Below are 25844 nucleotides of genomic sequence, written 5' to 3'. Positions count from 1 at the left end.
TCATTGTTTGACACATTCTCTCTGAGTGTGCACAGCCCAGATAGACTGACCGTTTAGTTGGTGAATTTCTTTCCCTGTCGCTGGGATAATTGTATTCAGCCTTATAGATATCGCAATGTTGATTTTTCTCACTGGTTTTATTTCCAAGACATGGTACTTGCCTGGAACCTTCTTCACAAAAGTCTGATTGATCTCTAAAAATACAAGTTGCCCTAAACAAGTGTGAAATCATCTGTGTGACTTGTAATACAATAAAAGTACATGGGTGAAAAAGTATGTTTCCGATTGCCGCCTTGTTTTGCAAGTCCAGGTCACAGAAAGAGAGTCCATGGAAGACTACAGCCATATTTACACTGTGCCTTGGACAAAACCATGAAAGCATATTCAGGTGTTGAAAAGGCTGAGTCATCTATCATGAAAGGGAGAGGAGAATGCTAGGACTGGGAAATGATGTGTGTTTGCTACAAAGAGTCCCCACTAGTTTGAGGTTTGAGATACTCTGTACAGATCTGTTCATGTTGAATTATTTACAGACTGTAGCCTATTCTAATAAAAAGTACTCTTCGAAAAGGTTGTCTTTAATGTCAGTTAGCTCTGTAATGTAGTTTGACAACAATTACTCAACAGTGTGCACCATAGTGCTGTCTATAATGTATTAATTATGGTAATAGCCTGCTATATTGGTATGTACACTTAAGTTTGCACCTGGAAAGTTATCACTATAGCCTGAAGTAACAGTAATATATTTCAAACTCAAAATATTAAGCCTCAAAATTTTAAGTTGACGCCCCAGCTGGAGAATCTGTCAACATTTTGAAACATTAAAAGAGACTTCTCTTTCCCTTTCTTTGTGGAACATTTCTAGTATATGATCAAGTCTTGACAAAAGTGCACATTTATACAAAATTATTTTGCTTTTGTAGAATCCTATAGTAGTGAGTAACTTAATAACAAGCAGCTACAGGAGGTGCACAAAACAGCTATCTTGATTTCCATGACTACCAGGAGACAAACCATGTCAAATAATAAGGTAGGAATGGGAGGGGAATGCTAAATTAAACAAGAAGGTTAAACTCAATATTCAAAAATGTATGCTTTCATAATAGTTCACATCTTTTGTTGTTAAAGGCGGTTTGGTTTTAGGTAAACTTGATATGTATTTAGATTCACATCCTGCTTCATATCAAATTTTGAAAGCTCATAGGAGTTAACTTGACTTGCAATGACTTGAGTTGTGGTAATTTTATTGCAAACGTCTTCAGACTGCTCAACTAAATTTTAAAGTTGTTTTGCTCAAGTTATTACTAGACAAATTTACAGAGACCAGTCTCTGTATTTTTAATTGTGTCCATTTAGTTTAGAAAAGGCAAATGGTATTGGAAACATACTTTGTCAGAGGGATAGAAGCTGGGAGTACTTTTTACGCATGTGTATGATTCATTGTTTCCCATCTAACCCTGTTTTTCACTTTGACCTCTGTATTACAGGAGATGCCAGTCGGCAGAGAATCAGATTTACTGACGATCGGGTCTGCAAGAGTCATCTCCTGAGCTGCTGCCCACATGATATACTTTCTGGAACGGTAATGTATTTTGTAGATAAAAAGAGCTCATTTTATTTCATGATTTTTTACTGAAATTGGTCACATCTAATACCAAGCATTTACATGTGTGTTGTGCATTTTGCTAAAATAGGGACACTTTGTAATTAAAAATGAGTATGCAAACAGCAATTAGTTAGATGAATAAACTAGTACGATATTCCTTGTAACTCCAGTATGAAATAAACACTGGATCAATTCTGAAAACTGTCCAATATCATTAAAATTAAACTATTTAAAAACAGTGCTGAAAATGTGTTGCTGAAAAAGCACAGCAGGTCAGGCAGCCGCCAAGGAGCAGGAGAATCGACGTTGCGGGCATAAGCCCTTCTTCAGGAATGTCCTATTTAAAAACAGTGTCATGTTTTGCTACTGTTGTATACTGTACATCTATTAATGGATTGCCTGTGATGTTGCTCACAATAAATTGGTGTAATTTTATCATGAAACCTATCATGAAATGTTGTGTGAAGTTATCCACTTTGGTAAGAAAAAAAAATAAGAAAAATAAAGCAGAATATGTTTTGAATGATTAGAGATTGTGGGAACTTAACATGCAGGTATAGGAAACAGTTATGAAGGTATAACTTTTATTACATAGGTGTTGGAGTAGTAAGTCTAAATAAAAGTGTTGATGAGGTCACAGAGGATGCTGAATTTGACGTGAGTAACAAGAAGGAGCAAATCAGAACCAGAACTTCAGGAGGTCAGATTAGATTCAGGAAATGTTGAAGAAAGTAGCCAAGAAGACACTGAAATGTCAGGACAAAGTGAGGACTGCAAATGCTGGCGAGTCAGAATCAAAAAGTGTGGTGCAGGAAAAAGCATAGCAGGTCAGGCAGCATCCAAGGAGTGGGAGAGTCAATGTTTTGGGCATAAGTCTTTCAACAGGAGTGATGAGCTTTTGCTTGAAACATCAACTCTCCAGCTCTTCACAGCTGCCTGACCTGCTGTGCTTTCCCCAGCACCACACTTTTCCACACTGAAATTCCAGGGTCATGTTGCAAAGTGAAAGATTGGAAGTAACTGATGGCAATGGAATTGACAGGAAAAAGGTGATGAGGAAGGCCTAGGACCAGATTAAAAGATATGACAAGAAACAAACTTAGTAGGGGCAGAAAGGGAACAAGCTGTTGTAATGACCCAAGGCGAAACAGGTGAAATGGAATTCAGTTGTTCAGGCCACAACTCTGGTTTTACAGAAGGCCATGCTTACCCCGTGGCAATGTACCACTAAAGATTCAGCAGCCTGGGAAGAAATTGATTGCATAAGCCTTATATTCCCTGGAGTTTAGAAGTGTCATAGGTCATCCAGTTGAAATTTCTGAAATTCTTGAAGGAGCTTACAGTGTAAATGCTGGAGAAGTGTTTCTATTTATTGGGAACTTAAGGCACTGAATCAGTCTCAGAATAAAGAGTTGTACACTTAGGACCGAGATGAGAAATATGTTCATTCACAAGATTGTGAATATTTGAAATTCTCTACAGTGACGGTGGAGTTGTAGCAGAATGTTTAGTGATGAGAAACATCCACCATTTTGTGCAATTCCATGCTTTTAATTGCATTATATTCCACTGTAAACATTTAAACAAAAACAAAATGTGGCACTGTTTCTGAATGTAACATCAGAAAGGGAACACACCTGTTGATTTTGGCAGGTGGGATAGGTTTGTGCATTTTGCCTGCCCCAACTTCTGGCTTTTTCTGAAGTGGCACCAGAGTACAAACACTACTTAAACGATCAAATACAGCATACAGACATTGCAAACGTGGATTCTGGGACAGCTGCAAGATGGTATGCTTGAAGAGTGGGAGGAAATCAGGCTACTGATCTCCGCCTTACAGAGAGTGCAGTTTTATTTCTCCTTTTCCCCCCCTGCATTGGGCGAAATGGTTATTTTCTCTCTCCTCAGAAATCTCAGGTCCCAGGCAACAACTGGAGATGGTCAAATTATGCTGTACTCATTTTACTGGTTGTAGAGAAGCAGGCTTTTACTCTAATTGTGCCTCATTTCTCTCCTTTCTAAAACTGCTTTACTGTTTTGACCAACAAGGGATGTTGAACACACAAGCTTAAATGAAATTAGCATAAACAATTGTATTAACAGAAGGCATAGAGCATTCAATTTGTAATTTTGTTTTGGCAAACCCTAAAAAATGAAGGAAACAATGAATTTTATAAACCTAACTTTAAATTACTTGGAGATTCTGGGTGCTGCCATATATTTGGGGAAGTTAGTTACAGTGGATCAACGTTCCCATGTGCAAGTCAGCAATTTGTACTTATAGAGGGGATCAACTTAAATGTAATATTTCTCAAAATGATTCGTAGGAGCATTTTAAATCAGTGTGACACCAGTTCACAAATGGAATATTGTGTTTGCTGACCAAAAGTTTGGTCAAAGACGTAGGTTTTAAGGAGAGTCTTAAAGGAGGAAAGCAAGGTTGAGAGTTGGGGACCGATTCCAGAGCTTAGACAAAAAAAAAGGAATGCTTAAAAAAACCAAAGTTGAAGGAGTGAAGATATCTGTGAAGGTAGCGGAGCTGATGAAGTTTACGGAGATGTGGAAGGGCTAGACCATGGAGAGATTTAAAAAAAACAATGTGAATTTTTAAAGTGGACCCGTTGTTTAACTAGGAACTAATATAGGTCAGCAAGGGCAGTTGTGATGGATGATAGGTATCATTAAGAGAGTTTTGGATGATCTTAGGTTTAAAGAGGCTAGAACATAGAAGTCAAGTTTGGAGTACGTTAGAATAGTGAAATCGAAATTAAAATATGAACTCCTTGATCATGCATGAGCTTTTGGGCATCAGATGAACTGAGGGTGAGATGTGAAGACCACTTACAGAAGTGGAAATAAGAGATCATGGTGATGACACAGTTGTGGTTGGGAGTTCATCTTGGGATCAGAACAGTCTGGTTCAGCCTCAGAGAGTTGTCATTTGTGGCTGTGAAACAAAGCTTGTCAAGACAACCAAATGCAGTGTTTCAGTCATCCCAATATTTAATTGGAGAAAATTGTATGCAGCTTTAGAGGCATTGCACAGGCTGAGTGCAGCGTTATGATGGTTGAGTTGGTTGTCAGTGTGCATGTGGAAACGACATGTACAGTATATTATAATTGCAAAACCTACTTTAATCTGGTGATTTACAGTGTCAACCTTTGAAACTCGCGTATGTTCAACGGTCTAAGCTGAGCTACGAAGTGAACCAAATTCATTATTTTATACCATGCCTGGAGTTTTCTCCATGGATATGGTCAGGAATTTAGGCCCAAGATTCCCTCATTTTTAGCTCCCATTTTTTTCTGATGCAGTTTACTTCCAAGTGCTTTGTCAATCTTAATGGATGACTTATAAATTTAAAATAAACAATAAGTGAAGTTAAACAGTTTGAACACAAGGAAAGCAGTAAGCCCACATCTGTATTTCTTTAATTATGAAAATTAAAATATGAACTCCTTGATCATGCACGAGGTGGACAATTAGAAATATTATGTGCTGTCAAAGTTCTGTCACACAACACCAGCTTATAGTCCAACAGGTTTGTTTGGAAGCACTAGCTTTCAGAGCGCTGCTACTTCAGGTGGTTGTGGAGGTTAAGATCATGATTTTTGACTTTGCCCACTCCAGTAAGTGTTTCATTTTTGCTAGTTTCTATTGTTTCCTTGTCTCTTTTTTTTTTAATGGTGCAAGGTTTGTAGCTCAGGTTGAAGTTTAGGGTGTAGGTTTGCTCGCTGAGCTGTAGGTTTGATATCCAGACGTTTCATTACCTGGCTAGGTAACATCAGTGGCGACCTCCAAGTGAAGCGAAGCTGTTGTCTCCTGCTTTCTATTTATATGTTTGTCCTGGATGGGGTTCCTGGGGTTTGTGGTGATGTCATTTCCTGCAAGGACTGGCACAAATACTACGTAGGACAAACAGGAAGAAAGTTAGCCACCAGGATACATGAACACCAGCTAGCCACAAAAAGACACGACCCTCTCTCCCTCAGAGCCCTACACACGGAGAAAGAAAACACCATTTCGACTGGGACAACACATCTATCCTGGGACAGGCTAAGCAAAGACATGCCAGAGAATTCCTAGAGGCCTGGCACTCCAACCACAACGCCATAAACAAACACATAGATCTAGATACCATCTATCACCCCCTCAGAAAACGAACAGAAAATGACATCACCACAAACCCCAGGAACCCCATCCAGGACAAACCTATAAATAGAAAGCAGGAGACAACTGCTTCGCTTCACTTGGAGGTTGCCACTGATGATGTTACCGAGCCAGGTAATGAAACGTCTGGATATCAAATCTACAGCTCAGCGAGCAAACCTACACCCTAAACCCCTTTTTTAATGGTACTGTCATGTTGACACACAGCACAAATGGCTGTTGTAGAACTCCAATGTTAACTGGGGATTTGCCCATTTAAAAGCGGAGACGTTAATTGCTGATTACATAAATAAAGCCTGAGATGGCTTGCCATTGTGCTTTTGTCAGAAATCTATTCACTTTCAGAAAATGATTGTCAGACAGCTAGCATTTCAAGATTTGCCTTAGAAACCATTTTAGAAGCACTGTGCCAAACAATACATATTGATTTGTTCTGCTGTTGTCATGCTACAGTGATGTATTATCCTGCTTAACATGGTGTCCAGTTGTTGGAGACCCACAAGAGAATTTAAATTTCTTATTATTCTGGTAATACAAATTTATTTCTTTCTCCAACTATTTCTCCCCCCCCCCCCCCCAATCAATCTGGTCTTTGTTGATTGTTTCACATACATAGAAAATTTTGCCATATAATTGCGATATGTGCAATTTTTCCTTGCCCCCCCCCCCCCAACCTTTGCACTGTACAGGAAAATGTTGGAGAGATTCTCTGAGGAAGGGGGGTTTATGGTACACATCTGTGTCGAACTCCAGGGAAAGTGTGTGGAGGGAGAGAGAGAGAGAGAGTGGGAGGTCACCGTTTGGAGATGGTTGGGTCCCCATCGATGTCCAGAACTGTTTTCGATAGCATTTCTTCAGTAAGCCAAGTTCACTTTTAATCACTGTAAACAGAAGACCCGCTTAGTATTGGAAACACTTCTTCGATGTAATGTTTCTTTCGGGACCTCGCGATCTCCTTTGGATAATCCGATATTCAGATAATCGAGGTTTCTCTGACTGAATATAGGTCATCCACATTTTTAAAAATAAGGTGCAACTAATTCTTACAGCAGCATTACATAATAAACTGGATTGGATTTGACTGGTTAATGCAATTTGATACTTTGCCTCTGGGCAGCATAGTGGCTCCATGGTTAGCAATTCTGCCTCACAGCGCCAGGAATCCGGGTTTGATTCCAGCTTTGGGCGACTGTCTGTGTGGAGTTTGCACATTCTCACACTGTCTGCGTGGGTTTCTTCCGGGTGCCCTGGTTTCCTCCCATGGTCCAAAAATGTGCAGGTTAAGTGAGTTGGCAGTGCTAAATTGACCATAGTGTTCAGGGATGCGTAGGTTAGGTGCATTAGTCAGGGGTAAATGTAGACTGGTGGGGGAATGGGTCTGGGTGGGTTTCTCTTCAGAGGGTCAGCTTTGGGCTTGTTTCCATACTGTAGGGATTCAATTCTATTCTTGTATTCTATTTTGGATTTTAATTTCCAGTTGACTGCCATGATTTAAGATAACCTTCCCTTTCTTTTAACTGTTTAAAGAAGTGTTAAATTAATTTTGAGTTAGAATTTTTTTTTAAATGGGGTAGAATTCCACCATGTAGACATTGAGTTTTAGACTTCAGTAGCCTGCCATGCCACTTATTAAGGCCTTGAATATGCTCATTGTGGTGAAGGAATTTACTGCTTATTGTTGGGTTAAATCACATAGGTAGCAAAGCAGGAGGAATTTGAGTTTACAGTAGCGCCTCAACTTACAAACTTAATCCGTTCCGGGACCCGGTTCGCGAACCAAAAAGTTCGTGAACTGAATTAATTTTTCCCATTGTTCGGATAGCGTAACAATGCTTGACGGCTGTTCACAGCGCACACGCCAAAGACTAACTGAATGAGATCACGCGGGGCCCGAGAGCTTTTGCGTTCAACAAGTGCATAGCAAAGCAGAACAATGAAACCATGTGGTCGCACACGGGCTTTTTGCGTTTGTACCTTCGTTCGTACCTTGAATTTCGTACGTACGTTGAAGCAAAATTTTACATACAATCCTGTTTGTAAACTGATTTTTACGTGAACGGGGTCGTTCGTATGTTGAGGCGCTACTGTATTTCTATTGTTGCTTATTGGATCCAAAAAGTGAAAAGTGTTTTCCCAGCATACAGTTACTTAGAAATGGACTATCCTTTGGCAAAGGAATGATTATATTCTATTTCCTTGGATGTTATGTTTGTCAGTTCAGAGACTTGTACACTTACGGTAAGGGATTGAAGATTGAAAAATCAGATGATGTGTACGTTTGACAGTTTTCACAGAGCTATAAAACATAACTATTTTTGAAAATGACATTCTATTCCTATCCCCTACAAGCACAAACCACGAATGTAATGAGATAATCTCCACTTGCCTTAATGATTGGAGCTCCAAGAACACACTCCACAAGGCTCAACACCATCCAGCGCAATGCACCTTGCCTGACGAACATTCATCACTTAAAAAATATTTCCCCTTCTAAACCTCTGCATGCCATCTCAAGATGCATTGGAGTACCTCATCCAGGCTTTTCTAACAGTACCTTCCAAGCCTGGAACATCTTCCACCTAGATCAATAGCAGCAGGTACATGGGAACACCACCACCATCCAAGTTCTTCTCCAAAACATTCTGACTTGGAAACATTACAGTTTCTCATAAATAGTCAAAACGTGTGAACTCCCTCCAAATTACACTGTGAGAGAGCCTTCATACTTCAGAAGCTGAGGAAGATAGTTCTTTCTCTCTCCCTGCCGCCCCATCCTCTTGAGGGCAATAAATGCTGAAATCAGTAACAGCTCCCACATCCTATGAAGGAATTCAAAATAAGTTTTGTTAGTAGCCGTTGGGCTACAGTTTGAATTTTATCAAGAGTTACTATATGTATTTCAAGCTCTAGAATCCTTTAAGCAAGCAGAGAAATTGAGGAAGGAGAAAGTAGAGCAATATTGAGACACAGTTACTGCAGTCAAAAGAAATTGTGAATGGTTAATGAAAACAGTATGAGTAAAACGAACAAATGTAAATTGGATACACAACCTTGGTGTGAGTTGTTGAAATGCCTTCTAGCCATGATTTTGAGGGTAATGAGTACATACAGGACAACATGGGCATTTCTCGTAGACTGGAAAAAATTGAATAACTCAAACAACGGAGGTAATGAGTTTCTAAAATATGTTTGATAAGTTTTCTACATATGTTTTTGAACCAGCATTGGATACGATCCTGCTAGATGTTGTGATAAGTAAAAGTCTAAATTATTTAACAAATGCAAATATTAACCATAATATGATCAAATGAAGGAGATCTGTAAGTGAAAGTTAAAATTTAAGCAAGGGCAAACTTCAAGGTTTTTAGATTAGATTAGATTAGATTACTTACAGTGTGGAAACAGGCCCTTCGGCCCAACAAGTCTACACCGACCCGCCGAAGCGCAACCCACCCATACATGTACCCCTTTTTACCTAACACTACGGACAATTTAACATGGCCAATTCACCTGACCTACACATCTTTGGACTGTGGGAGGAAACCGGAGCACCCGGAGGAAACCCACGCAGTCGTGGGGAGAACGTGCAAACTCCACACAGTCAGTCGCCTGAGTCGGGAATTGAACCCGGGTCTCTGGCACTGTGAGGCAGCAGTGCTAACCACTGTGCCACCGTGCCGCCCAAGGTGATAGAAAGAAATTGACCTTTGTAAATTGGGTTGAGGAAATACCAGATCAACAGTGGGAAGTATTCAAAAGGCTTTGGTAAATGCAAACATATACACCTGAAAGACAAAAGCTCTAATTTTGTACTTAAACAACCATTGCTAATGAATGAAGTGTGAGGCAGCATTAAACTAAAAGGTTTACATGTGTGCAACTGGGAAAGTTTTTTAAAAAAACAAGGGGATACTAAAAAAGTAATAATTTTTATGGGATACATGATGGAATGATTAATAGAGTTGATTTTTTTTAATAGAAATGTTCTGTCTGGTGAATCTAGAGCATAATTGTAGTTAAAGTTGAAATACGGAGATTGAGGAGTGACCTTATAGAGGTTTATAAAATCATGAGGGGCATGGATTGGATAAATAGACAAAGTCTTTTCCCTGGGGTGGAGGAGTCCAGAACTAGAAGGCATAAGTTTAGGGTGAGAGTGGAAAGATACGAAAGAGACCTCATGCAGAGGGTGGTACGTGTATGGAATGAGCTGCCAGAGGAAGTGGTGGAGGCTAGTACAATTGCAACCTTCAAAAGGCATCTGGATGGGTATATGAATAGAAAGGGTTTGGAGGGATATGGGCCGGGTGCTGACAGGTGGGACTAGATTGGGTTGGGATATCTGGTCGGCATGGACAAGTTGTACCAAAGGGTCTGTCTCCGTTCTCTATGACTCTGTAACAGTGAAATTATCTTGGCTTGTTTAAGATATGCGTTAAAAGTCATTTCATTGATTAAGCTTTTGGTGATCTGACCTAGTGTATCCTGAAGTGTCATGGTGTCTTGTTTTATTTCATAATGCTCTCATGAGAGTCCTTGGACATTTTATTACCTCAAAAAGTTTTAGTCCCTTAGTGCTGTTAAACCATTGAAGTTTTTTTTAATAAGTAAAAGGTGTAGATTGAGGGTGGGGTCAAAACTTGAGCCAACATTTTCCAGGTTAATGAAACTTTCTTTTTAGATAAGTTTTGAGGAACAAGAGAACTTGAGAGTAGGACCTTAACTACACTCTCCTCTACTATACCTAAATGTAAATTATTTACAATGACTTAATTATGCACCGCGTGTTTTGTAATATTTTGATCTTATATAATGTACAAGTGGAAATGCTCTTTTTCTTTCATTTTAGTTCACTTTGTTTAGCACTGATATGTGTTAGTTGTTTACATCCATAGGTATTTCTTCATTTAAATCAACATAATCCAACAGTGTTGTCAAGCATCTGATCTTTTAACTGTCCTTTCATTTTCAAAGCCCTGTCTATTAGCATTGTTGATGGATATAAGTAATGGTGTGTCCAAGATCCACGACTATGTTCTGAGGGAAGTACTGAAGCTTGGCGCAGTTGCCGCCAAGGCACTCTGGGGAAAGACCACTGTCTGAGGTCTTCCTGTCTGAGTTAAATGGGGGTCCTTTCAGTTTCCAAACCCGCCTAGTGCCTCAAATGCATGTAAATATAGTCTTGTGTGTGTATGAGCTGTCATTTATTTGCTTGGATAAAGTATATCTCCAATGTTTGTTTGTTTTCTTGATATGCTACTATACAGAACCAAATCACAGTTATGGCTATATACAACGATACGTTTTATGAATAAAGCATATTTTTGGGGAAACAATGGTGTAGTATTGTGAGAAGACCATCAACTTGGTTAAAGTGCCCTTTGGTTTGCCTGAAACCTGATGCTCATTCAGTTGAAAGAGTTGACCCCAACTGAGTGGTGGAGACTGGGACATTCCAAAGTCCAGGACGAAATGCGGAAGGGTGCACTAAAGCTTGGGGCAGCTGCCGCCAAGGCGCTGTGGAGAAAGACCACCTTTTAAGGTCTTTCTGCCAAAAGACAATGGGGTCAGTTCACTTATCAGATCCTCTCAATGCGTCAGATACATGTGAATAATTCCTAGTACATAGCCTAATTAAGAAATGCCTTTGGATTAATGATAACTATCAACAAAGTCAAACCCCAATGTTGGCTTCCTTCTCTACGCAAAAAGCTGTACAGTTCTGAACTGCTCTAGTAACTATGTAATAAGGATTCCATTTTTTATAAATGAAATATGGCACGGTGGCTTGGTGACTCAGTGGTTAGCACTGCTGCCTCACAGCGCCACAGACCTAGGTTCAATTCCCGCCTCGGGCAACTGTCTGTGTGGAGTTTGCACGTTCTCCCCGTGTCTGCCTGTGTTTCACCTGGTGCTCCGGTTTCCTCCCACAGTCCAAAGATGTGCAGGTCAGGTGAGTTGGCCATGCCAAATTGCCCATTGTGTTAGGTACATTAATCAGGGGTAAATGTCAGGAAATTGGTATTGGTGGGTTACTTCTTGGAGGGTCGGTGTGGACTTATTGGGTCACATGGCCTGTTTCCGCACTGTAGGGAATCTAATGTACACTTTTGCCAACAGAGATGGTTGTATCGTTAATTTGCAGTTGCATTTCATATCATTCACTATTGGCTGATTAATATTTGATTTACTTTTAAATTTCCTACAGAGAATGGACCTTGGAGAGTGCACAAAAGTTCATGATCTAGCACTGAGAGCAGACTATGAAATTGCCTCCAAATTAAAGGACCACTTTTTTGAAATGGATGTAAGTGATGTTGTAATTATTAGTGCTGTCGGGTTAAAAGGTATGGTGATACCTTAAAACAGAAACTAAAAATGATGTGCTTTCAGATATATATTTTAGGTTTTTAATTGCATTTTATTTAAACATTTAAAAACACGAAGTCATTTAGTTGAAATTAAGTTCACTGATGGTTCCAAAAATACAGATACATGTCCAAAGCATTTGGAATGTAGGAATACAGTATAATGCAGAATGAAACAGTTTGAGATTATGCATTCTAGTAGTCCTTGCAGTTGAAAGTCCAAGTTGCATAAACGTCTTATTATTCAACAATAATTAATTGGTATAGATTTTGCAGTCTCAGTGAGAGAAACACAAGACACTATCGTTATTCATAACGATCTGAGTACTATTTCACCTTCTCACCTAGAGATGTTTGTTCTCACTGAAACTAGATTAATTATAACTTTATTATTTTTCTCCAACGTCAAAGCATAAATATGAACAATTTTAACTACTTTCAAAATGCAAAATATCATATAAGTCAACCTTTGAAGCCTCATGGAATCCCCCCCCCAGAATGGATGTCAATTTATATACCAAGTGAGAAAAGTGCATTGCTGGAGTGTGTGTAGTAGGTCACCATTTTGAAAAATCATCTGCATCAGATAAAAAGTGTGGGTATGTCTCAAACTCCTGCGCATCTTTGCAGCATTGTTCATGTTGTTTGATTTCCATTCATTGTTGTGGTTCTGTTCGCCGAGCTGGGAATTTGTGTTGCAGACGTTTCGTCCCCTGTCTAGGTCCTTCGTTCTGGTGAGTTGATGTCTGAGAGTGGTTGTTGGTTTGTGTGCTGTTATGAGTCCTAGTGGTCGCAGTAGTCTGGCTGTCAGTTCGGAAATGCTCTTGATGTATGGTAGTGTGGCTAGTCCTTTGGGTTGCGGCATGTCCTCGTTCCATTGCCTTTCCCTTAGGCATCTGTTGATGAAATTGCGCGGGTATCCGTTTTTGGCGAATACATTGTATAGGTGTTCTTCCTCTTTTTGCAGTTCTGGTGTACTGCAGTGTGTTGTGGCCCTTTTGAACAGTGTCTTGATGCAACTTCTTTTGTGTGTGTTGGGGTGATTGCTTTCGTAGTACAGGACTTGGTCTGTGTGTGTGGCTTTCCTGTATACCTTTGTGGTGAATTCTCCAGAACGAAGGACCCGATACCCAGCATGAGCAAAACCAATGTAGTGTACAAAATCCCATGCAAGGACTGCACAAAACACTACATAGGACAAACAGGAAGACAGCTAACGATCCGCATCCATGAACCCCAACTAGCCACGAAATGACATGACCAGCTATCCTTAGTAGCCACACACGCAGATGACAAGCAACATGTGTTCAACTGGGACAACACTACTATTATAGGACAAACCAAACAGAGAACAGCCAGGGATTTCCTAGAGGCATGGCACTCATCCACAGATTCAATCAATAAGCACGTCGACCTGGACCCAATATACCGACCACTGCAACGGACAGCTGGAACTGACAACCGGAAGCGGCAGAGACAAACCACTATAAATGCCGGAGGAAACATCACAGAAGCACTTCACAGGAGGCTCCCAAGCACGGAGGATGTCACCTAGACAGGGGACAAAACGTCTGCAACACAAATTCCCAGCTCGGTGAACAGAACCACAACAACGAGCACCCGAGCTACAAATCTTCTCACAAACTTTGATTTCCATTCAATTGTAAGGTACTAATAAGTGAAGCATATAGAGTGAAAACACAAGGCTGACTACTAATGTATATATAGTATGTCATGCTGAAAAGGGGATCCCACTTTTACATTGGGTATACACAAAACTATGACTTTCTGCCTGTAAAAATGGTGTTCACTTCTGCATATAGTGTGCAATTTATGGTATCTCATTCAACCACTTATTAAGCTATTTTCCTGGAAGTAAGACTACATTAAATTCATCTAATCTACCCTCATAATTTAACCCCTGAAGTCCAGGTAATGTTACTGTGAATCTGAACTATACTCCTTCCAAAAAAATACTTTTTTCAAAGGTGCCGTATCCAGAATTGTGAACAGAAACGCAGAAGTAGTTTTATAAGTGCATTAAATAGCTTTATTGAAGTTTTCTCTTTTTACGTTCTGGCCTCCTTGTATTTTTTGTGTGATAGATATCAGCAGCAAATTTGAATTTTTGGCTGTTAATTGGGTAATTCAAGTTGTTAGTAAATAGTTGAAGCCAGATTGCCGTGAGATGTAATTAATCCCTTCCCTCTAATACAATCGTAATTGCTGCTAGCTGTTTTCTACAATGTAACCATAGCGATATAGCGTGGAAACAGATGCTTTGATCTAACTTGTCCATGTCAACCAGGTTTCCTAAACAGAACTAGTCCTAATTGCCATTTTTTTCTAAACTTTTCCTGTTCATGTACCTGTCCAAATGTCTTTTAAATATTATAATTATGCCCACCTCTACCACTTCCTCTGGCAATTCATTCCATATATGCACCAGCCTCTTTATGGAAAGAGTGGCCCCTCAGGTCCCTTTTAAATCTTTCCTCTCTTAGCTTAAACCTCTGCCTTCTAGTTTTGACTCCCCTACCCAGAGGAAAAGCCTTTGGCTATTCACCTCACTTATGCCCCTCATGATTTTATAAATCTCTATAAGGTCACCCCTCAGCCTCCTACACATGCCAAATGCTTTCTTCACCACCTTGTCTAGCTGTGATGCCAGAAATTATGTACCTAAACCCCTAGGTGTCTCTGTTCAAAACCGCTCCTCAGGTCCCTACCTGGAGCCTGCACTGATTTGACTTACCAAAATGCAACACCTCATATTTATCTGAGTTAAACTCCATCTGCCTCTCCTTGGCCACTTGGCCCAGCTGATCAAGATCTCATTGTGCATTTGTATAACCTTCACTATCCACTGTGCCACCAATGTTTGTATCATCCACGACTTACTAACCATACCTCCTATATTCTCATCCAAATAATTTATTTAATGACAAACAGCAGTGGACCCAGCACTGATCCTTGTGGCACACCATTGGTCACGCCTCCAGTCTGAACAACAGCCCTCTACCATCACCATCTGTCTCTTACCATCAAGCCAATTTTGTATCCATTTGGCTGGCTCTCCTGGGAAGGTGTGATTTAATCTTACAAACCAGTGTGTGGAATTAATTTTCATTAAGATTCTCTTATCAATACTTATTCAATATCTTCCTGAAGTTTTAGAAGCTAGGACCATAGCCATTCCTTGCCTGCTACTTTGTTTTTTACTCAAAATATGCACTGGAATTAGATAGATATGATCAATCTTTACAGATCCACATTGTTTTTCTCTAATCAGTACAAATTTCTTTCGAGTGTTTGAATACTGTCCTAAATTGCAGAATGAAATTACTTCATTTCTGCAGAATTAAACAAACAAGTCCATAATGTCCTGGTTTTACTCTCAGTAGAGTAAGATAATCTGGAGTACTACTTGTAATTTTGGTACCCTTAGCTGAAGAAGGATATAATTGCATTGAATGCAGTTCAGAGAAGCTTCACTCCAGAAAAGAAAGGCTTGTTTACTGAGGAGAGATTGAGTAGTTTGGGCTTTACTTGCTAGAGCTTAGAAGAATGAAAGGATATCCAACTGAGGTATAGATGCTAAAGAGAATTGACAAAGTAGACGTAGAGCAAATGATTCTCTTTTGTGGGGCAACCTAGAACGAGAGATCATAGTTTTCGGCTGAAGACTGGCAGATTTAGAACAGATGATGAGAAATTACTTTTCTGTAAACCCATGGAATTCACTACCATATAGTGCAGAGTATACCTGGACACTGAATAAATTTGACAAGATAGACAGATTTTTAATTAGTAATAGATTAAAGGGTTATGGGGAGTGGCAGGGAAGTGAAGTTGAGGGCTAAATGAGATCAGCTGTGATCATATTAATTGGAGGAGCAGGTCCAAGAGCTGAAATGTCTCCTCCTGCTCCTAGTTCTTTGAATAAAGGTATAATTCATGCAATCTGTTTCAGCCATTTTCTCTGTCCAGTGCTAGCCAGGTCTGTTGTCCTTCACACAGGAAAAACTTTTGTCAGTTGCCTGTTTTCTATTTATTACTTTACGCCTTCAATTCTTCCAGGAAGAGGAAGAAGTTTTCAAGTTTTATCACATTTCCTATTTTGCAAAGGATGCTAAGATTATGTACTGCTCATATGAGATACCCTATTTGGGACAATTTCAATTACTGGTACATTCTCCTGCATTGGCCAGTGACTGAGTCCTGTAAATTTATTTTTAGATGAGTGATTATGTTCTCAGCAGAAACCATAATAGAGAGATCTGCGTGTCCTTACATTTATGTTTAACCAAGAAGTTTTGTTATGATTCTGCCCTCATGAGTACAGGTTCCTCGTTAGAGGCAGACAAGTTTTGCTGAGTCAGATTCATCTTGTGCAGCTGAAATGAATTGTTCCATAATTCAAGTAGGTTTTAGTACACTATGTTGAATATCTTCTGTCTGGTGTAATCGGGTGTTTATTTGCTGCCATAGATGTGCTTAAATCCTGCTTGCCCCCTTCAATTTCCACTGCTCTACTGATGGAAGTTTAAAACCCAATATTTTATCAATACCTGTAAATTTATTATTCCAGTTTCTAAACATGCTCTAAACCTATCCAATTTCTAAATAACTAGACACTGTAGTTTAAATCATGTAATGTAAGTCATTAATAATAATCATTGTGGCCCAGGAGGGGACAGACTGTGTAAATATAGGTGTGTATCAACAGATAAAGATAGATGCTTCGAACCATTACAAAGACAAACTAAAAGCTCTGTATCTGAATGCTTAGTGCATTCATAATGAAATGGATGAATTGTCAGTTCAAATAGAAATAAATATGAATGATCTGATATTTATTATAGAGCAATGACCTTTGATGGCAAAGACTGGGATCTAAATATTCCTGAATGCGTGACATTTCGAATGATCATGAAGCTGGAAATGGGTGGTGGGATTGCTCAGTTAATTAAGGATGACGTCAATACAATAGAACAGTACAACACAGGAACGGGTCTTTTGGCCATCCATGTCTGCACCGATCATGATGGCATTGTATATTAAACCCATCTACTCTATGCGTGGTCCATAACCCTCTATTCCTTGCCTGTTCGTGTATGGCTCTTAAACATTGTTATCATTTTTGCTTCTGCCATTTTCCCTGGCAATGTTCCAGGCACCTGCAAACCTCTGTTTAAAAAAAACTTGCCTTGAGCATCACCTTCAAACTTTCACCCTCTCACCTTGAACCTATGCAACTGGTATTTGACATTTCCACCCTAGGAAGACTCCTGACTATCGACCCTATCCTCGCCCCTCATAATTTTATAAATCTCTCAGATTTACCCTAAGACTGCAATGCTCTAAACAAAACACAAGTTTTTCCACTCTCTCCTTATAGCTAGTCTACTCCAATCCAGACAGTATCCTGGTAAACCCCTTTTGCAGTCTGTCCAATGCCTCCACATCTTTCCTATCATGTGGTGACCAGAAGTCCACACAATATGCCAAATGTGGCCCAACTAAAGTCATATATATTTGCAACATGACTTGCCAACTTTTATACTCTGTGCCATGACAGATGAAGGCAAGCATGTTGCATGCCTTTTTTAACCACCTTGTCCACTTGTGTTGCCCTTTCAGGAAGCTACAGACTTGCATCCCAAGATCTTTTTTGTATGTGTCCTCCCATTTACTGTATGCTACCCTCTTGCATTTGATTTCCCAAAATGTATCCCCTTGCACTTGTTTGGATTAAACTCCACTGCCATTTTTCTGCCCAACTTTCCAACTGATTTTTATCCTGCTGTATCTTTTGACAGTATCTGCAACTTCAAAATCTTTGTCATCTGCAAACTTGATAATCAGACCATCTGCACTTTCATCCAAATAATTTTTATTTTAAAAGCTCCCAGCATGATCCTTGCAGAACATTACTGGTCACAGACCCCCAAGTAGAAAAATACCCCTCCACAAGTATCCTCTGTCTTCTATGACCAAGCCAATTTTGTATCCAACTTTTCAACTCATCATGGATCCCATGTGACTTAATCTTCTGGACCAGTCTACCATGAGGCACCTTCTCTTTAGTATAATAAAAGATTACGATAAAAGTCAAGATGTAAAATCATTTTGAGTAGAGGTAAGAAATATCAAGGATAAAAAGTCACTTGTGGGAGTAGTTTAGAGGCCGCCTAACAGCAGCACTGTTGTAAGGGAGATACAGGAAAAAATAATGAGTATTCTATTCAAAGCACAGTGCATAAGTAAATGACAGAAAACCTACTACAGCAATTATTTGATCAAAAGTTCACGGTAAATTTCTGCTCTGCCCCCAAACTAAACATGTATGTTAGCTTTTACTTTCTGCCTTATTCTGTACAAAACACTGATAGTTCCCCATTTGTGAGAAAGTGGGGGGTGATGATAAACGTACAAATTGAACAAATCAGATTGTTGAAGGTAGCCTGGAAGAAGTGTTCATTGAATATTTTGGGGCAGTTTTTCGTACTAAAGCCAGCCAGAGAGCAGGCTGTAGCCTGTTAGATCTGTGTAATGTGAAATGATGCAGATCAAATGAATTATTTAAATGTACAATCATAATATGATTTAATTTTGATTTCAGTTTGAGAGACGAGAGAATCTAAGACTAATCATTTAAAATTAAATAATACCAATTGTGGGTCTATATGCTTCAAGTAAACTGTGAAATTAGGTTGAGAGATCAATGGAGATGCATTGGCAGATATTTTAGGTGATACTCGGTAGAGATTTATTTCACTGAGGAATAGAGAAGGGGCATGGTTTACAGCTGATAATATCAAATTGAAAGAAAAGCACACAATTCCATAAAGATTAGTAGCAGGTCAGAAGATCAGAAAGAATTTTAAAAATGTAAATAATGTTTTTAAAAAATGAGCAAGGAATTAGATGATAAGAGTGACCTAGAGATTTTTTTTTAAATACAGGCAATAAGAGTTCCTACTGGTATTTAAAAATGGAAAAAGCAAACATTGGTGGTCTAGAAAATAAGTCTGGAGAATTAACGGCAGTAAGAAAATGGCAGATGAAGTTTTCATCTGTCCATTCTGGAAGACACAAATGACATCCAAGAAATAATTGTAAATTGGGCGGTGAAAAGGTTGCAGGAACTAAAAACAGTTGCAAACACGAGGGAAATGTACTGAGACATTTATTAGAATTAAAAGGCTGTGGAGTCCCCAGGTCATAATGGACTTCATCCTCAGATCTTGAAAGAAATCACAGCTGAGAGTGTGGATGCATTGATACTAATTTTACAAAATCCCCAAGATTCTCTAAAGAAGCCACTGGCTTAGAAAATCTTCCATTCAAAGAAGAAGGGAGACAGAAAATAGGAAATTACAGGCCAGTTATGTGAATATCTGTGGGGAAATTACTGGAATTAATTACTAAGGTATTTTGAGTTCAGATATCTGAATCTAGACATTGCCATTTGTGTAACAATCTTAATATTAATTCTAAACTTAATGATCATTAACTTCAGATATTTTGCTATTTCAAGATTAATCTTTGTGCTGTTATCTTTGTTTTTTAGGCCATGGATCATCTGCAGTCATTCATCACAGACTGTGACAGAAGAACAGAAATTGCAAAAAAACGTTTGGCAGAAACCCAAGAAGAAATCAGTGCAGAGGTGGCAGCAAAGGTATAATCAGTATTAGCCAGTGATCTAATGAAACAGGGGTATAGACACAAAATAGACTGGCTGCACAGGAGCAGAATAAGTAGGATTTCTGTACTGCTTTATCATCAATATAAGAAAATGGTAAGCTTGAGGGGAAAGATGTAGGAACTTCTGCCAAATGTATCTTTGATCACAGTCGTCTTATTTTCTTCCACTAGTTAAAATAGTCTATTAAAAGTTTAAAAGTACAAATTTAGTATGTGAATGTGTGCAACAGGTTAATTGCACCTTGATTTCATGCTTCTATCATTATTTTTACAGTTAGACTACTAAATGGCTGTAGCAGTATAAGTTGTTCATCCTCTGTAAAACATCATTAAAGGAGATTCCTCTGATGTCAAATGACCTTCAAATTTCTCACTCCATAAACTTTGAAGTGCAGTTTTTTATTTTTCTGTTTTCAGCAACTCTTATCTGAGATTTTCTCCTCCTGTTTATACATAATCTATTGATATGTCGCCATGTCCTATATTTTCGTAACCTGTAGTGATGTGTCTGCAAGTAATGTGATGATTGAAATGTTGACATTTTTCACATACCTGCCAAAATATCACATCTTTTTCCAAGTTTCATGTTTTTGGGATGTACAAAGAATCAAAGAGTGATTTATGTACTTCTGATACAGCACTTACGCTAAACATTTTAATATATTTCGACACTTTTTATGAAGCTAATGAAAATGACACTCCTTTCCTTTGTCTTTTCTGATTGGTGTTATGCAAGTTATCTGATCAATGTGTCCTTTACAAGAAAAGGTTTGTATATTCCCCAGACATACTCAACATTACTGTTATATTGCTGTGGAACTTCTTTGCCACACAGCAAAATGAGCTTCCTAGGAGTTGATGGGAGGTTTATTTTGTAACACATAAATGATCATGGAGACCTGATTGGTCCTCATAATTTAAGGGAAGTGAGATATTTAGCATTGTATCGCCAGAACTGTGTAGAAGCTGGAAATTGATGCATTTTAAAAATGCTATTTGTCTAAACATGCAAAATCTAGTTGACGCCCCAAATTCTATCCTCCTTGCTTGTTGGGTAATTAATTCAGGAATGTTAGGAATTCTACTGTGCTCAGGTGCCACCAGCTAGACTTTAATATTCCAGATCACCATTACCTGTCCTGTAGAGCAGTTTGTGCACACAAGTTCTGAGTAGCAACAGCATCTGATTCTAATCTCTTTTTACCAATCACATAGCCAGCCAGATATCACAAGTAACAAATTGTCTATGGGGAAAAGTATCAAATAATTCCTGAAGCCTAAGAAAATGGATTAAAAATGGACATACAAAATCATGCAGTGTGTTTCAGCTCTCACTATTTATTGATAAATTGAGACTTACTCAAAAACATTCAATTCTTTTAATAATATAACATTAAGACAGCTGACAGAATGCTTACATCAGAGCAGTCTCTGAAATCTATGTCAAAAATGCATTTAATTGTTTTTGAACAACAATGTTAGGATTATGTTGATGTTAGCCTGTCTGCCATCTCTCAGGCTGAGCGAGTTCATGAACTTAATGAGGAAATCGGGAAACTGCTTGCCAAAGCAGAACAGTTGGGAGCTGAAGGAAATGTTGAAGAATCCCAAAAGGTCATGGAGGAAGTTGAGAAGGCACGAGCTAAGAAGAGGGAAGCTGAGGTAAATGTGGCTTATATTGATTACTTTCCCTTCTAATTCTATTTGCCAATGTTTTTAATGTGGAATAAAAGTGCGTAGCTCACCCACTTTGAATTCTTTTGTTTTTTCCCTTCCCCTCAAAATAAACTTTTAATTTGCTGTAGCAAGGAATGAAATTTGAACACTTTTCAATCGATTGTATTTTTTCTACTGGTGGTTCAATTATCAAGAGCAGAATTTGAAATTAAGTTGACGAAAGTATGTGTTACTTGTTACTATTTTAAAACTCCCGAAACCAGTACAAATTTAATCAGAGCTGTGATCCATGTAAAAGAGAATATGGAGTACAGTCTACAAATACATTAATTAAGCTGTAATGTAATGCCAAACGTTTTTAGAAATAATACTCATGTTCTATTTTGTATTTAAAGGCCCAATTGTCAAATTAAAATAAAGGGCCAAGCAATCAGTTTTGTGAGCTTTATTTGGAGACTTTTGCCAGTAGTCAAAACAATATTTGACATTTGATAAAATTTGAGCACAAGTACAGGCAGCAACCATGATTATGATCAGAGCAATCCTGAGGAGAACTAGAATACTGTTAGTGACAGGCAACCCAACTCAATTGGATTACACATAACAAACAAAATTACATTGAGAGAAAATGTACACCATCCCTGTTTAAAACCTGTGAATGCATGGAGCATCAAATTGGTCTCTTTAACTTTTAAATTAGGAAACAAACATTTGTTATGGTTTATTTTGTTGTACTAGCCACATTATGATTTACAATCTAACTATTGCTGGAATAAAATGCAGGTTGCACATTTCATTGTCCAATTGCATTTTTCAATTTTTGATCGAATGTATCAAATACCCTGCTAATTAAGGACCCCAGAAAATTACCACTGGCAAGTGCTAATACACGATCATTCCTTGGAAAGGAGAAATGGGGGGTAAATGTAATATTGGAGGTTGACACTATTTTAAGTATCTTGTATTAATTAGTCTATTATTAATCTAATGCTTCCCAACTTAATAAGAGAGAGCTAATGTATATTCTTTCTCCTTGCAGCTTTGTAGAAATCTGTTTTAGAGTTCATTATTGATGAAGCAATTGTTTAACATAGACTCATTAAACCAGCTTTATATATCCATATATTAGTCCTACAATCGTATTCATTAACGTTATGGATAGTTCCAAAGTGAAATCCAATTGAGACTAAAATTTAAAATTAAAATCAATTTTGGATTAGAATTTAAGACTGAAAAAGTTGCTAGTGATTTATCGGAGTAGTTGATTGACCTTTCAGCAGGTGTTTAGATACAAGATGTTACGTGTCTTTGTGGCTGCAGGGAAAAAAACTTTTAAAATAATTCTTTTTACACAAACGTTTATCTGTTTTGCTTTTAAATAATGAAACCTATTACAAGATTTTTTTCTAGCAATGTTCAATGCATAATTAAATCACAGAAAATCTGCCGCAGTAATTATTTGCTCAAAAGTTGAAGGTAAATTTCTGCTTGGCCCCTAACCCAAACATGAACTGGTATGTTGGCTCTTGCTTTCTGCCCTACTCTTATACAAAACACCGACATTTTCCCATTTGCTACAAGTGCCAGTAATTTTGCATGTATTTCTCTCCTGGTTACAACACAGTCAATACAATACACTGTCCCCCATTAACTTTCCAATTGAAAATTACATTTTCTGGAATAGATTATAAGTGTGGACCGTTAATTAAACCAAAAGGGCTCATAACATGGGATATCAAGTTTATCAGTAACTCCTTTTGTCAGACTGAAATTTACAACTGTGAAAATTGCATGTTTTCCCCTTCTTTGATTCAACCAAATGTTGCTTGGTTATCCAGTTGTGTGTGTGTATGTTTGTGTGTGTATGTTTGTATGTATGTTTGGGGTCCTCTACAACAGTTATTTAGTCAGAATACCCAGTTTCCTGAAAGATTTCTGTCATTAGAAACACGAGATTTTAAAGATGCTGCTTAATAGTTGATGGGACCAGTTAATAGAATGCAAACCCTTTTTTGCCTCGATACAGTTTCAACCACTTTAGAACCATGCTTTCTAAGAATTTCATGACTCTTTCACAGTGAATAAGAGGAAAACCCTCTCAGAATATAGTTTTTTAAATTTTCAACATACGAATCCACTGGGTCATTGGGAATTGTCAGCTCATTAGGTGAAAGCTTAGAATTTACTCAGAAACCAAATGTATCCTTTTGTGATAGTTGAACTTCTTGCTTCACAAAGGTTATTTGTAACAAACTTTGTGCACAGAGCAACTTATTATTATTCAGGCAATGAGACATCAGTGCATCTTAAGCCACTTCAATAGCTTGGTCATCTTTGGAAAGTGATTGCTCAAATAGTTTGAGGGTTCTCCCTGGAAATTGTTTTTGAAGTGGTGCTGCTGCCTGTATCCACCATCATTATTTTTTTGAAGTTGGGTACCCACCATCATCATTTTTGAGAGGATGGGCACAAAAGAATTCAAAGTGAGTGAATACCCAATTTAGATGATATGGGGAGAACCCTATATGAATTATGTTCCAGAACATGTCATAAAAATGTAATATATTTTAATAACATTTAAACTTTGTTTGTACAAATTAGGGAAAATTCAATCATGTAATTGATCATGTAACTCCCTGGCTTACCCAACATTTTGCTGATATAATTGTAATTGATCTCTACCCTGTTTAAAAACGATAAATCTCAATTGTTAAATGAGTCCTCTGTTCTCAACAATGTACTTCTGGACTGTGTTATGGAGAAATACAGCTTGTAACATTGCATTTTTTCACCACCAGGGGGACACCATTGCTTCTCCTTCCTCCAGTGCATTCTGGGTAGGATGACATCACTGTGATTGCCTTGTGCTCTGTTACTGTGTTATACAACTTCCACAGAATTTTGCCTCATTTAGAACATCTTGCTGTAAAATTATAGATAAAATGCTTTATAAGTTATATCTAGCAATCCGAGACCAGGGATACAGTTTTTATTCAGTAGAAATACACCCAATTTTAGTGAGTTTCTTGCCACCACCGATCAGAAGCTTCTAACAGTCACATGCGTAAGTAACTACTACAAGAAGAAAACCGTAGTCAAGGTGTTGTCGATGTACATGTGTGTATGTGTGCACGTGCGTGCGTGTGTGTGTATATGTGTGTGATGGGAACACATTTTTAATTCAGTCTGCAGTTCATAGTGAAAATCTTTGAGACTATGGCATCTTAACCTGGTTCTAATCTGGCATTTTAAGTTTTACCTTGTAATTAGTTATTAAGCTTGCAAAGAAGATTTCCTCTGAAGCCAGTCAACACAAAGTAAAGTTGTCGCTGCTAATGCACAGTCAGATACATAAAGTGAACACTTCATATTTTAAACCACTTCTCAGCTTTCACTCAGTTGTAGCACTCTTGCCAACGAGTTAGTCAGTTTTGTATTAGAGTCCCACTGCGATACAAGCTGATGCCATTAAGTACTAAAGGAGTAATTTCTCTCAAATGAGACATTAAACTGAGGCCCCGACTATTCAGTCATCTTATGCAAAATATCATGCAGCATAAAAGAAGAGGAATTACTTTTGGTTTCCTAAAATGATTTCTTCCCCAGTCAACATCATTTTTCTGAGTACTGTTTGTTGCACATGCTTCATGCAAGTTCACCTTAATTATGTTGGTGGCAGTGCTTCAAAAGTAGTTTACTGCCTGGAAGCCCGTTGGAGGGTTTTACAGAATTAATATTATCTTCTTTCTTATCAATAGAATGTCCTGATTATTAATCTGGTGTTAATTTTATTTCAGATAAATTGCTCCCATGTTTCTGAAGTGTTTGCTGAACACAATTTAATAACACTTCAAAGTGCACAGTCTTGTTGGCAATTTTCAATATCAGTCAGCTCAGTTTTGGTAAATGTACTAATAACAACTTAGGGACATTGAGAGAATTGTAAGGAGGCTGAAAGCATCAAATGTTTGATAGGCAAACCAGGAATATTTCCTTTTGGGGAAGGACCTTTGTTAGATGCAATCTTTCCCTTTCATACCAGAAATCACTTCATTAGATAGAGGAGAAAAGGCATACCTTTTTTAACATGATTAGTTACAGCTGGATTATACCATTGGTTTCTGAAGTGTTGACCTCTACAATACACTATATGTAATAGTTGACTTGCAAGACAAATGTTTGCATCCTGTTGATCCGAAGAGAGAAAAGACTTGTTATTATTACTGTTCCCCAATAGCAGCATGCGATTTGCTTTAATTCTATTATTGTCTAAGCTACACAGTTCATAAGTTGAGCATGATGATTGTAT

At 38.2% G+C, this 25844-nt stretch overlaps 1 protein-coding gene across 9 annotated transcripts in view; it reads left to right on the top strand.

Moving 5' to 3' along the window:
* LOC122542333 (putative RNA-binding protein Luc7-like 2) overlaps positions 1–25844 on the top strand; it is a 68656-nt gene that overhangs the window by 21711 nt on the left and 21101 nt on the right. For 7 of the 9 annotated variants that reach the window (XM_043679993.2, XM_043679998.2, XM_087978393.1 and 4 more), the window contains 5 exons: positions 1488–1582; positions 11986–12084; positions 19722–19832; positions 21377–21520; positions 24334–24372. In XM_043679993.2, the coding sequence (XP_043535928.1) occupies positions 1488–1582; positions 11986–12084; positions 19722–19832; positions 21377–21520; positions 24334–24372 (488 nt within the window). Of the gene's footprint in view, positions 1–1010; positions 1031–1487; positions 1583–11985; positions 12085–19721; positions 19833–21376; positions 21521–24333; positions 24373–25844 lie in introns of those variants that run through there. The other 2 variants (XM_043679997.2, XM_043679994.2) reach the window with 2 other exon arrangements.

Source organism: Chiloscyllium plagiosum, unplaced genomic scaffold (assembly GCF_037043375.1).
Source record: "Chiloscyllium plagiosum isolate Xiang-an unplaced genomic scaffold, Cpla_swu_hap1 HiC_scaffold_33, whole genome shotgun sequence".
NCBI classification, from domain to species: Eukaryota; Metazoa; Chordata; class Chondrichthyes; order Orectolobiformes; family Hemiscylliidae; genus Chiloscyllium; species Chiloscyllium plagiosum.
The sequence above is the reverse complement of the archived record's forward strand: the minus strand, read 5'-3'. Positions and strand labels throughout refer to the sequence as shown.